This window comes from Solea senegalensis, linkage group LG1 (assembly GCF_019176455.1).
Source record: "Solea senegalensis isolate Sse05_10M linkage group LG1, IFAPA_SoseM_1, whole genome shotgun sequence".
Lineage (NCBI taxonomy): Eukaryota > Metazoa > Chordata > Actinopteri > Pleuronectiformes > Soleidae > Solea > Solea senegalensis.
This window is the reverse complement of record NC_058021.1, coordinates 4,059,836-4,072,968: the sequence shown is the minus strand read 5'-3', so window position 1 is coordinate 4,072,968 and position 13,133 is coordinate 4,059,836. Positions and strand designations below refer to the sequence as shown.

General features: G+C 43.6%; 1 protein-coding gene across 1 annotated transcript in view; it reads right to left on the bottom strand.

The window, feature by feature from the left end:
• Positions 1–13,133, bottom strand: part of cadm3 (cell adhesion molecule 3) — a 111,593-nt gene that overhangs the window by 12,757 nt on the left and 85,703 nt on the right. Inside the window, 4 exon segments of the mRNA XM_044032338.1 lie at positions 154–196; positions 199–239; positions 861–1,026; positions 12,969–13,106. Of these exon segments, the coding sequence (XP_043888273.1) occupies positions 154–196; positions 199–239; positions 861–1,026; positions 12,969–13,106 (388 nt within the window).

The following is a 13,133-nucleotide window of genomic DNA, read 5'->3' as shown; positions in this document are numbered from 1 at the left end:
ATTTTTTAAAAGTTTAAAGGATTAGGGCAGTAGTAATTATGGTTAAGGGTTAGAGTAAGGTAATGAATGTAAGTCAATGCAATGTCCTCTGAAGTCATGGAGACCAGAGTATGTGTGTGTGTGTGTGTGTGTGTGTGTGTGTGTGTGTCTCACTCTGGGTTGCTGTTGCCCAAACACAAAAGATAAAACTTCTCCCTCTCGGCAAATCGTTCCCAGGCTGGATCTCCACAATAGGGAATCTGTAAGACACACACACACACACACACACACACACACACACACATAGAGTGTACAGTTACATATGACTCAAAACCATACAGACACAGCACCAACAGTCTCATTCCTCCCTGTCTCCATCCATGACCATCTGCATCCTGTAGGCGTCACCGTCTCTCTGCCTCCAACAATGACATAACGCCTCACGAACATATATACACGACGCAGTACCACGACCTGAACCACATGGTGGCAGCACCGGCACAGAGTCAGGCACAGGGTGGCAGGGCTCCCTTTGTCGGCTTCAATTTAAATGATAACCTGCTCTTCTTATCCACTGTGACTCAACTCCGGGCAAGTGCACAAGCAGAGGAAGGTTAATCTGCTGTGTGGTCATTATTACCGGCAGCTAATGTGAAATTACTGATGCAGAGATCTGACTGCAAAGGAGGGAAATGTGTCTATACTCCTTGAATAAAAAAAAAAAAGAAGAAAGAGAAGCAAGGCAGGAATAAAAATCAGAGTGGAGACTGCGGTTTTCTTTCACATCTGACTGGCCTCTACCTCTCTTTCTCTCTCTCTCATCAGCATCCACCCTGCCCCCACTTCAACTTCCCAGTTTCCCGCGGGTTGACTCACAGAACACCTGCAGGGCGTGCTCGCTCCTCTTGTCCCCCGGGGCCAGAGACGGATGGTCGACAGCACAGGTGATGACGGCCTTGTCGTCCTCGCGGCTCACCTCCAGCGTGAGCTCGCTGCTCACGTTGTACGTGGGGTTGTCTGGAACAGCCTCCACCACGTTTGGACGCCCTGAAGGGGGGGAGAGAAAGCGGTCAGTCAACAGCGAAGGTGTCCACATCTTAACCATGGACTGGTGCAACAGAGACATCACAAAATACAAAACATTTACAAGCAGCGACGGACGGAAACAACAACAACACAGGCTTCGCTGTAATGAGGATGTGGTGGATGCAGACGTGCACTCACCCCCATTTGTTCCCATTGCAGGAAAAACATGTTTTCATACTCCTATGTCATTATACGCCAATAATACTCTAAGTATAACAAAGCACCTCCACAAACTTTTATATAACTTATATATCAAACCAATGCACTATAGAGATGGGCGAGAATATTTGATTAAAGTCAATTAATGTATATATATATGTATATATAGATATATATATGTTCTCTATATAGCCGACTCACACGATCATCATATTCAATAACGCTGTCCACGATCCACGTTTCTCTTTTCCAACAAAAATTTCTTCAATTCAATAACAATGAATCCAAAAGTCGATCAACAACTGAGAAATCTTTATAACTGACGATTAGATTAAGTCATTGATCTCACTTAATGATCCAAAAGGTGAGGGTTTGCTGCATTTTTTTTCTCCCCCTAATCAATGCAGGTTGAAGGTCCTTAGATTCCCATTGGACTGACAATTTAGAGGACAAAAAAAGAAGAAGACATCTTCTCTGGGTGACACTGATGGTCTCTTTCCTCTTTGCTCTCCTTTCAAGGTCCACACAGCTCATCAGTAAAACTATCTTCAGATGAATCCGTCCATCCATCTTCTACCTAGCCTGGACAGATCACCAGTCCATCACAGGGACACACAGAGACCATCTACTCTCACACCTACAGTCAATTTTTACCTAATCCCCATATTGCATGTTTTTGGACTAAACCGGAGAACCCGGAGAAAGCCCCCCCACACACACACACGGGGAGAACATGCAGACTTCATGCAGAAAGGCCCTTGTTCAGACCGGGTCGCAAACCCAGGTCTTCTTGCTGCAAAGGCAAGAGTGTTAACCACTACACCCACCGTGTGTCCCATCTTCAGATGAATGAATAATGGTCATAACTACGTCTCCAAGTGTGTATCTCTGAATGATTCCAAAGGGACACAGAAATAACTCGAGTGTCAGAAGAGTTTCTTTTAGTCACATTTCACATTCTCACTCTTGTGTCCTGCTGCTTCATTCTACTTTATATGGAAACTTGGAAAGTAAAAAAGAAAAAGAAAAAACCCCACATCAAAGCCGCCCGTGTGATCCTCGTGTTCGCGGTTCCAAATGGCAGCGAGAGTAAACAGAACAGGAGCTGTGGGTTTCCTCCAGTACCCAGAACCCCTGTAATGTAACATCAGAACACTGCACACAGCACACTCATGTTTACTAACCAGGCCAGTCTGTGATGTTTCATGCCGACAGTCACCAAAGGCATGAAAGAGGATAATCTAACGTTGCTAAGTCCATCATTATTTGGTGGATGTAGTTTCCATTTCACACGATATAAAAAAAAAAGCCCAAAAAACAAACATTTTTCTTTAGCAAGTGAAGAAAATCCACTCTACTCTCTAAAACTTCACAGCAAATGACTCAAATACTGTACTTTCAATGTTGTTTTTAACTGTGTTAATCCCTTTAGAGGACTTCCCTGTAAAGGCCACACCAAAAAGGGTAAAGCCTTCTGAAAATGCACCACAATAAAAACAAAAGTCTGTTGTCTATCGAACGACGTGAGCGTCGACGTCATTGTCAGTTTCCGTACTGACAAAACAATTGTATTTCCTGTATTTAAAACATAGCACAGGACACTTGCAACACACACACAACAAAGTTGGGCCGGTTGTCAAGACTGAAAAGGTTATACAAGTACTTGTATGACCTTTAAGATGCTAATTTTTAGCATCTTAACTGGTAACAGATATAAAAGGAGCATCCAACAAAAAGTTGGTCTTTGCAAGCAAGGAATTGGCAGGAAATAAATTATCCTGCCAATTCTGTACCATTGTCGTTATGGCTGAGATTGTGTGTACTTAACTCACTAAAGCAATTATATATACAGATATATAGATTCATATTCATGCTTCAAAGAATAAATCAATTAAGAATCTATGAAAATATTTAGGAGGACAACTCTACGTGGGACATCCCACTTTGTTCCGGTGTTACGGTCTATGCACGACGACCACCAGCTATTTGTCTACAGACTTCCCTCGCAAAATCCACACAGGGCAGAAAAGCCTCAGCTGTCGTGTTTGTTTCTGCAACGCTGTCAATCAAACACCGGTCCAGCCTTTCAGACAGTTCCTCCAATCATCGCGCAGAAGCCCGGCATCCGTGCCCGCCCACTGCTCCACCGACTCCCAGAGAAGCCGAGCTTCTGTGGAAGCAATCGCAGTCGAGTGATGAAAACCTATTCTCGTGGTTTTAACGTGGCAGCTGCTACGGGAATATGAAAATCACGTAAGACGATCCGTCGTCCGTGATAAGCGAACGCTAATTCTGGACAAGCTAGTGACACGTTCGGAGTTTCCCTTGCTGTCGCCCCCTGCCTGTTATGTCAGTGCATGATATCATTGATATCATCATCAAATCATTGTCACTTCACGCAGTCCACTGCATTAACTGCATTATGCAAAAAAGGAAGCCACATATAAATCATCAATTATTGAACCAAACTCATCACAGATGACCTGAAAGACAATGGAGACAATATTTCAGTCTATATTTTTGTTGTCAGGCAGACGTCATGACAGTCCGTGACGAAGAAAAAGAAGAAGGAGAGCTGCAGGGCGAGTGTAAGTGGGCCTGAGCCACAGCGACCGCACTACAGTTGGACGGCGCATGAAAGCATAAACACAGTGAGCGAGACCGTCATCCGAAGATTGCGCTCCATTGTGAGGGAATATCAAACCAGGCAGTCAGAGCGTGAAAGTGGCTGCTGAGTCTCGGAAAGTGGACCAGAACCTCGTCACCTTCTCCTGTGTGGAGCCGGTGACACATGCGAGCATGCAGCACATGTAGGTCAAGCTCATGAATAACATGCGACACAGAGGAGACACGGATGGAGGCAGAAGACATGCGTTTGCCCACACACAGATTCACATATCTTTTCCTCTGACTCCCCTTTTTTCCCATCACTCAAACACACTGATATTATAGATGCCTCTTCCTCCTCCTCCTCCTCCTCCTCATCCACAGAACTCTCCAAATACCACAGAATTTAATGACATCTCTCTTTTTATTACCATAACCAATCCTCTGACCTACAGAGAAAATTAGTTTACTTTCCAGGTGCATTTCAATAACTACAACTCTCTTTGCACGCGCACACACACACACACACACACACGCAGACTGTCTATATCCTTTATTAAAGACCATGGATCTCCGGAACCAGACTGTGGAATGGAGAAATCCTGTTTGTTTACCCATGGACGCCCGTACAGTGTTTTTGAAAAATAATACAATTGTGTTTTCATAAGTTATTCAGACCCAAAGGGTCAGTGAACTTCATGCATTTGTTAAGGGGAAACAAAAAGGGAAAGAGTCAGTATGTAAGGGTTTGTTGTTTTGTTTTCTCCCTCCGAAAAGGCCCCCGTTTATTCTCTTGTGGGGGGGGAAACGTGGATTTGTTTCTGTGAGAAACCAAAAGTGCGACACATTGGTGCTGCTGTGGTGGCAGAGAGTGCAATTTGTAATGCAATTTGGGCAATCTGATTTTTACCCCGTATTCAAAGAGGCTTGAATTAATAGCTCAACAACACATTGACAAAGTTACAGACAAGGTAATTACAATATAGTGGAGCCGTTAGTGAACTTGTGCGCATCAAGTGGACACAAACACGGCGATTAATGAGAGTTAACGTCGCCCCGTGTCCGCTGCACATGTTTCCTGTGTAACACGTTCCACGGATCACCTTTATGAGATGATAACATGTCAGTGTTGGGCTGCAGAGTGTTTCTGTGGCTCCTGTGAGTCCACAAAATAAATAAATGCTGATTTAAAGAGTCTTTCTTTCTTTCTTTCTTTCTTTCGTCTTTTGCCTATTTGACAAATTGTTTAACAAAATGGATTAAAAACATTTACTGGAAGTAACTGGAGTTGCTGATGTTGCTCAAGTCCATGGTTCTCAAACTGCAGTGCGTGTACCACCGGTGGTACACTACAAACAAACAAACAACTAAACTACTTTAAAGTAAATTCATGGATGAACAAAAATGTGTCGACTTCTTTTCATAATCGGCCGATTCATTAAACAATAATAGGCTGAAGTTGAATTTCAGAAATTGGCTCAAATATTTCTGGATATTTTGCTCCTTTACAACAGTAATTTAACTAAATGTTTTTGATTTGTTGACTAAACACGATATTTCCAGGCTTCTAACTACTGAGCAACTAGTGTTAAAACCTGCTAAACTACACCATCTCAAATCCTTGTTAATTCTTAATTATTAGCATCAATAATTAAATAACCTTATCACATCCACATCATTAATATGAAAAAAGTTTCAAAGAGTTTACAAAAAACCCCTCATTATAAAAACATATCACATTTATGGTTTTAATGACTGATGAATCATTCAAGATAAATATTAATATTCAATTATATTATTGCGGAATTAGTGTGCAGCCATCTCCCTTTTTTAAATATTAAGCTTGACTTTACTCCAGCACCTGCTCAAAATTTAATGCGGTTTTTCTATAAAACTCGAAATAAAGAAGGCGGATGGACTTACAGTCATCGCTGCATGAAACTGCCATGACTTTGTTTTACACGACACACACAAACAAGTGACGCGTGACTTGTAAAGCAGTTGTTTTCAGTGTAACTGAATCACTAAAATCAATGAATTCAAAATATTTATTCCTCCATGACCGGAGCACAGACTCCGTCTGACACAGTCTGACACATTTCAAACTAACAAATATCCTTAAAAATCAGTTTTCTATGATGAATTGTGTTGCAATATGAGATTTTTTATGAACTAAACTATAATTTAAAGTTGGCGTAAGGAGCATTTTTGACAGATGAAAATGTAACATCGACAATAAACCTATACATTGCATGTGTCGCTATGCACAGGCTGTAAAAAATGTAAATAAATAAGCAGCAACAGCATTTTAGCTGAGTCATGTTGTGGGCTGTTCATTTATTTTTCATGCGAGAAGAATATTTGTTACACAGTAGGTGAATTGTGTGATTGAAATAGCTTGAAATGTGTGTGTTAACAGCTTCATAGTTTGCGTACTTGAGTTTGTGATATCAGTATCATCAATTATTTCATGGAATCATTTCAGTGTGATGTAAATGAAACGACTGGAGACATTGACCAATCACAGTCGCAGTTCAGACAGGAAAAGGTGTGTAATTCCAGTACCATGAACAACTCTTCCAAAACCCCATGAGTCTACAGCATGGGTGTCAAACATACGGCCCGGGGGCCAGAACCGGCCCGCCAGAGGGTCCAATCGGCCCACAGGATGAATTTGTTAAAATTTCACACTAATCTAAACGTAATGTCAAATGCTCCAGATACCCGTGACTAAATGTTTGTGCCTTTATAGATCCAGTGTGCTGTGTAAATAGTAAATTTAGGCATGATATTGTTAGAATTGCACGTATATTTCTCAAGAAATTTCATGTTTTGTAAAATTATCCTTCATTAAATGTAAAACAAAGGAGAAAAAACAAAGGAGTTCTTGTTGTTCATAGGTTATTATGCTATTATTTTACTATTTTTACTGGTCCGGCCCCCTTGAGATCAAATTGTGCTCTCTGTGGCCCCTGAACAAAAATGAGTTTGACACCCCTGGTCTAAAGAGTCAGCAAGTCAATGTGGGAGGCGCCAGGACAGAGCCCCTCATTCCCTAAACCCATGGTTCCCACACTTCTCACAGGTCGGCATGAAATTCAAGAACTTTTCAAGGACTTTCCAGGACCACGTTCCTCAAATTCAAGGACCAAAATGTGATGACACAGGTTAAGATGAAAATATGCCAGTTTGCTTCGTCCATGGCGTCCACTCTTATTGATCTGGACAATGACTGTCCTTGGGAACTTGGTGAGCCAGGGATCTTGGAATTTGCATAATTTGGATTCTTATCACAACTCGACTGCCGGCCGCGAGCGCAAAGCTCCGTTAAAGTTTACTTCCACTTCCACTTTCTCCTTGTTGCCGTTCTCATTAGTGGTATATGCCAAAAAAACAACAAAAAAAACAACAACAACAACAACTGCAGAGGAGAGAATCTGTTTCCTGTTGACACCGGCACACACATGCCCACTGTGCCTGAATGGAAACATCAGCCATAATCCCTGGTGATCCTGCTGCCTACCCCAGCTTTAATGCAAGAGTAAAACTCATCAGAATCATTGAGAGGGAAAATAATCGGTTTCTGTGCGACAACACAAAAAAAAAAGACAACTTGGACCAATAGGAGAAAACAAACTGAGAGAGCAAATCAAACTCCTCCTCAATATTCAACATCTTTGACCCTGAGCAGCTCAGTCGCGGAAAAGTTTCTTCTTGGCATCAGAGAAATGTGAGATGCGTGGCTTCGCACTGCTGCGCGCACACTCAGCAAAAGCCCCCGGATAAAGGTGAAAAATAATCAAAACAGTCATCACTTTTAAGCTAAAACCAGATTACTGCCAGCGATGTGAGCGTATAAGAGGTCGTGTTATTCAGAGGGAATGTATTTGTTGTTTTATCGGATCACGCATCTGTTGTCTCTCCTGTGTTACTGTGACACTTTTCTTCACAACACTATAGACGTGAAGAGTGGACTCTTTTTCTTCTTTTCTATCACAGCAAAATGTCATTTTGGTTTTGTATTCCTGTTTTGTATGAATTCATATTTATTAATCTATTATTATTTTACTTTTTGCTTCCAAATATTTAAGCCTTGGTGCTGGAATGTTGCTTCAACTAAACAATTTCAAGAGCGTTGGGAACTTGAGATCGACATTCACCACAAACATTTTTCAGATTAAGCACTCGTGACAATTACATTACAGCGCTAGAATACTTCCATTTCCCAGTAAGCTGTGGTTGTGCCTGAGTGTGCCTTCCATTTGTTCATATTTGTTTTTAGGAGGGCTGTAAATGAATAAACCAGATTGTTTCCCCTGTAAACACGAATCCTCTTGATCCTAAAACCCAACACAAACATCATTTACATCTCAAAGCATCCTCGCTGCGACCTCAAGGCTCCGGCGTTATACGACAAATGTATTTAATAACAAAAAAAGAATCCTCAGAGGAGCTGTTGTGGGATATTAGCAGTAATACTTTTCACACTCTCGTCTGAATGCGGACTTTCACTCGTGAAGGAGCGTTATGTTCGGCAGAAGACCGGAGCGTTCCTCGTCTCCGCAGGGACACGCATGCCCATTTACCGTCCGCCGTCCGCCCCGCGTCCTGCATTATGACAATTTGGGCTCGTATTCAGCTGGTGTGCTCTTAAGTGCCACCATAAATCCCTATTATCCCCAATACAATACATCGATGTCACTAAATGATCCATAGCCCTTTCACACAGTACAACTAATACAGTCCTCAAAGATCTTAGCCTTTCATTCTTCTCAATTACCACTCCCTTTCCAGGCACTCGCTCTCTCTTTCTCTCCGTCTTCCCTCATCTCTCCAAATCCTCCTTCCATATTTCTCTCTACATTTCCTCCCCTCTTCTTTCTAATTCTTTCAAAGTGGTCCCCCGTTCCCTTCATCCTCCGAAACGGAGCTCCCGTCGAACCACACAGCTGCCTCGCTTCTTCTTCTTCTTTTTTTTTAACTTTCAGCCTCTTCTGTCGACTCTTTGCAGCCTCCATCGCTCTCTCTTTATACCTCAGTCGCTCTATTTTGTTTTTTTCTACACACACTAGCCCATTCCCTCCCCTTCCTCTGTTTTCTCAGCAGCACCTCACTGTCACTGTCTCGAAACAAGGCGTCGCTCTCTCTCTGCACCCCCCACACCCTCATTCTTTCATTTACTGTCAGTGAAGCTGTCAGAGAAGCAGTGGTGAGCAGCAGTCCATGGGCTCATCTTTCCAACACACACACACACACACACACGCGCCGCAGGAACGAGACGCATAATAACAGCACGCTGACCTGAGCTGCTCTTTTAGTCAGAGATGAGCTCTGCGAGACAGCCAGTGCGTGATTGTCATCTGTTCATTACCCGAGTTTGTGTTTCAAATGGTAGCTCTGTTTGTGTACGTGTGTGTGTGTCTGTAGATGTCTGTGAGGACACATTTTGATTTGAACAACAATCTCTGCGAGGACATTTTGACCTTGCGTGGAATCCTCACAACTTTGAAGGGCTTTTTGATGGTTAACACGTGGTTATGGTTAGAATTAGGATTGGGTTAATGGTTGAGGTTAGGGTGTGTGTGTGTGTGTCCTCATTAAGAATGCTGTACAAGGGTGGGTGTGTGTGTGTGTCAGAGTGTGCTGCTCCGACAGTGACTGATCGGTCTTCAGCGATGTCGGGACGGATGGGCGAGGCCTCGAACACACCATCCTTCACTCTTGACTTGATATCCTTCAAATATCTCTCACTCTGTCTCTATTTTACCCCTGGGTCCAGCCTTTAAAGGGGCAGGGCATCCAAATTACAAAAAAACCAAAAACAAATAAACAATGTCACTGTCACTAAAGATGTTTACTGTCGTCGATCAAATTGATCAAGCATCTATTCCGCAATATTCCGCAAACATGACCAGACAGAAGGAGTCCTTATGGAAGATCAAGTTGCCCTGCATCAAGTGCATCGTCCAGCGTCCAGTGTCAATTACTGCATATTTATCATTTATTTCCTTATTTATCAAAGGTGTCTGTCCATGTGGGATCATTCTAGCCCACTTCATGCCGTAGTTGCACTGAAAAGAAGAAAGTGCAACTCTGTGACAGGATATAATCTTTGGTTTCCTGCGTAAAAATTTGGATGTGCAATAACACGCCCATGCAGCTCACTTTAGGCTTTGGATCTTGGTACATAAAGGACACCCTGCTGTCAGTAAAGGCCCCGGAATGCACTGATGCTGCATGTAAATCATGAGCTGCAGATGTCCGTCTATCTTTAATCTATACTGCTTATCCTTTGAGGGCGGTGCGGCTGGTGGGCGGGTGAGTCGGAGCCAAATCACAGCTGACACTGGGTGAGTGGCGAGGAGCATCCTGAGCAGGTCACCAGTTTATCACAGCGCCAACATGAACACACAGCGAGCCATTCATCCTCAAAGCTGCACTCACACGTATGCACCGAAGGCTTCAAAGTGAAGCGCTGCTCATTTACTCTGAATGAGATCGCATCACGCGTCTCCGCACCGCATTATGGAACTGTTGCTTCACTTTTCATGTGCCGCATGTGGAAGACGTTAAAACCAGAATGTTCAGCTTTAACAAAGTAGCAGAACAAGCACAGACGCTCGCGGTACACTGTGCAAACGGAGCTTTCGGACAAGGCCGCTCTCCCCGTAGTCCGGATCCGAGAGTCAGAAACACCACTGAGTGTTTATAGCAGTGGGTACATGTGAGTGCAGTGTCACACTTACACTTATGGTCTGAGGTGCAGATATGTCAAATAGAAATATAATTACGGTTGTCACGACAACCCCAATGAAACATCTAGATAGTGACAAGCTATTCTCGGTGGAAGGCAAGAAACTGTCATGAATGCATTTGATGGTAAATGACCTCACATTGTATTCACAGTGGTTAAGACAGAAACAGTGGCATCTGCACTAGTGGCTGGTGCTGAAAGGCCCTTGTTCCAACCGGGGCTCGAACCCAGGTCTTCTCCCTGCAAGGCGAGAGTGCTAACCACTACACCACCGTGTCCACCCTCTGTTAGCGACATCTCACGCAGTACATTTACACGCACAGTTTAATCGAGCTAAGACAGGCTAACCGGACAACTTATATGTTTGGCACCTGCTGTGCACGTCAACCGCGATACAAGTTAGATGCTGTGTTGTCCAAAGAAAGACGTCTATATGTCGTCACCAAGTCCACCAAGAACGCAGACTTATAGAATATAAATCGCATTATCCAGGTACGTTAGTCCGACTAAGACTAGCTCGATTTTAGTTTAGACTACGCGTTTACGTGATATTAAGAAAAAAAATGATCGTCTCAGTCCGACTTTTAACATGCATGTATATGCACTGAGTGACTCGCTGCTGGTTAGCCTAGCTTAGCAGCAAAGCTCCCCCAGCAATAGTCTCTGTCTCTCCTGCTCTCACTTGGTGTGTATGCCAGAGATGAGATACTCTACTTACTATTTGTGAACTGCTGGGTCTTTCTTCCTCTCTGTAACATTGTAAGGTCTCTGCCTTCCTATGAAATAACACAGCACGCTGCATTTTTTAGCCATTCTATATCACCGCAGGGGAAATTCCTTCAGCGTGACAGCCATAGATATAATGCAAATAAATATAAAGGGAAAACACTTTTTTTTTTTTCCTCTCCAAGGGAAAATACAAAAATGCGATGTCTCTAAAATGAAACTCCTCTTTCCTGCAGTCTCCCATTTTTATTTTATTTTTTATTTATTTTTTTTAAGCTCGGCTGTGACAAAAAGTTAATCCATCCTCAGATGGGCAGCTCTCCCATATTCCTCCTCTTTGTAGCTTTGGTCCATTCTTTCGATTTATTTCAATCCATAATTATAACACTAACACTGCCAAGGCATCAGGACACAAGATGGGCTGTGGGCTATTTTTTTTGCATAACAAAGCCCGAGTGCAGCATTTGTGCATCAATAAATCATTATCACACGTTCACATTATATTAGTATAATTGCTGTAGAAAGGACCGCTAACAGAAGATCCAACAGTCTCAACACCGCAGTTTACACAGAATGGGATTTTTGGCAGAAGAGTTTTGCCGACAGACAGCGATCGCTTACAGTCGCTGCGCAGACGTAACGTGAAGAGTTTCTCGTGAAGGCAGGCGGTGGAAAGAGCGAAAGGGCAACAGAAACAACACTTCCAACCTGTCTGTTCTGCTTGGTAAAGCAAAACAGAAAACCTCTTGACTGATGAGGCAATAAGAAGCAGGTGGGTTTACAGAAAACATGGTGGTAATTCAGAGAAACAGCACCACTGCGAGTTCCACTGCTGTGACTCAGAGGCTGCCATTTGTGTCCTTGGCTTTCAGTTTATCTGTGAGGAACAAAGCTGCTTAATTTGTCCTCTCATGACATCCTCTCTGCACTCACTTTCTCTGCCCTGCTCATTTCTCCTGTTTATCAGTGAGAGAAGACCAGCGGCTCTGACCTCATGCAAAGCTCCCTCTATCTCTGTTCCAGTGTTAGACCACATCTCTTCATCCTCTCCTCCGCCCTGTCTTTTATTGCCGGATTCTGTCGTTATCCCCGCCTAGATCCGATCCAAGCTATCTCTCGCCCGCTGCTGTGTCACCCCCGTTGCAGATAGGTTGACGCTCAACAGATGACACAGGCACACGCTCGTGGGAACAGACTGACCCAACTCACCCGAAATACAACACAACCGTGGGCATACTGTGCTGTATGTTTGCAGGATCCGGCCCATGATGATGGAAGAATGTGACACAAAGGCACGCACGCTAACAGCGTGATCTCACACTCGCACATACGCGTATGCGGGCACAGGTTTGGGTCACACAGAGAGACAGCAGGCAATGTGGCAACTGGCAAGGACACAAACACATGCAGCATGATCGCACACACACACACACACACACACAACCTACGTTGTCATACACAGAGAAAACCGACACGTGAGGCAAATTTGCACGTCTGTAAACATTCACACTCGCATATCCCTGCATTCCCGTGTCCTTGCAATTACACGCACACAACCACAACCATGCACTTCCTCACCACACATGCACATTCAGCAATGTCCAACATATAACCTGACTCCACACACACACACACACACACTTCCTGTATAGCTCACCCTCCAGCTCCTGGTCTCCACGGTACCAGATCAACCTGGCGGGGGGTTTGCTGCCGGTGCTGGTGCAGGTGAGGGTGACTTTGCTGCCCTCTGGCACTGCTTTCTCAAAGCCTGACATCTGAGGTTTACCGGGCACACCTGAGGAGAGATTTAGAGACATAAAGA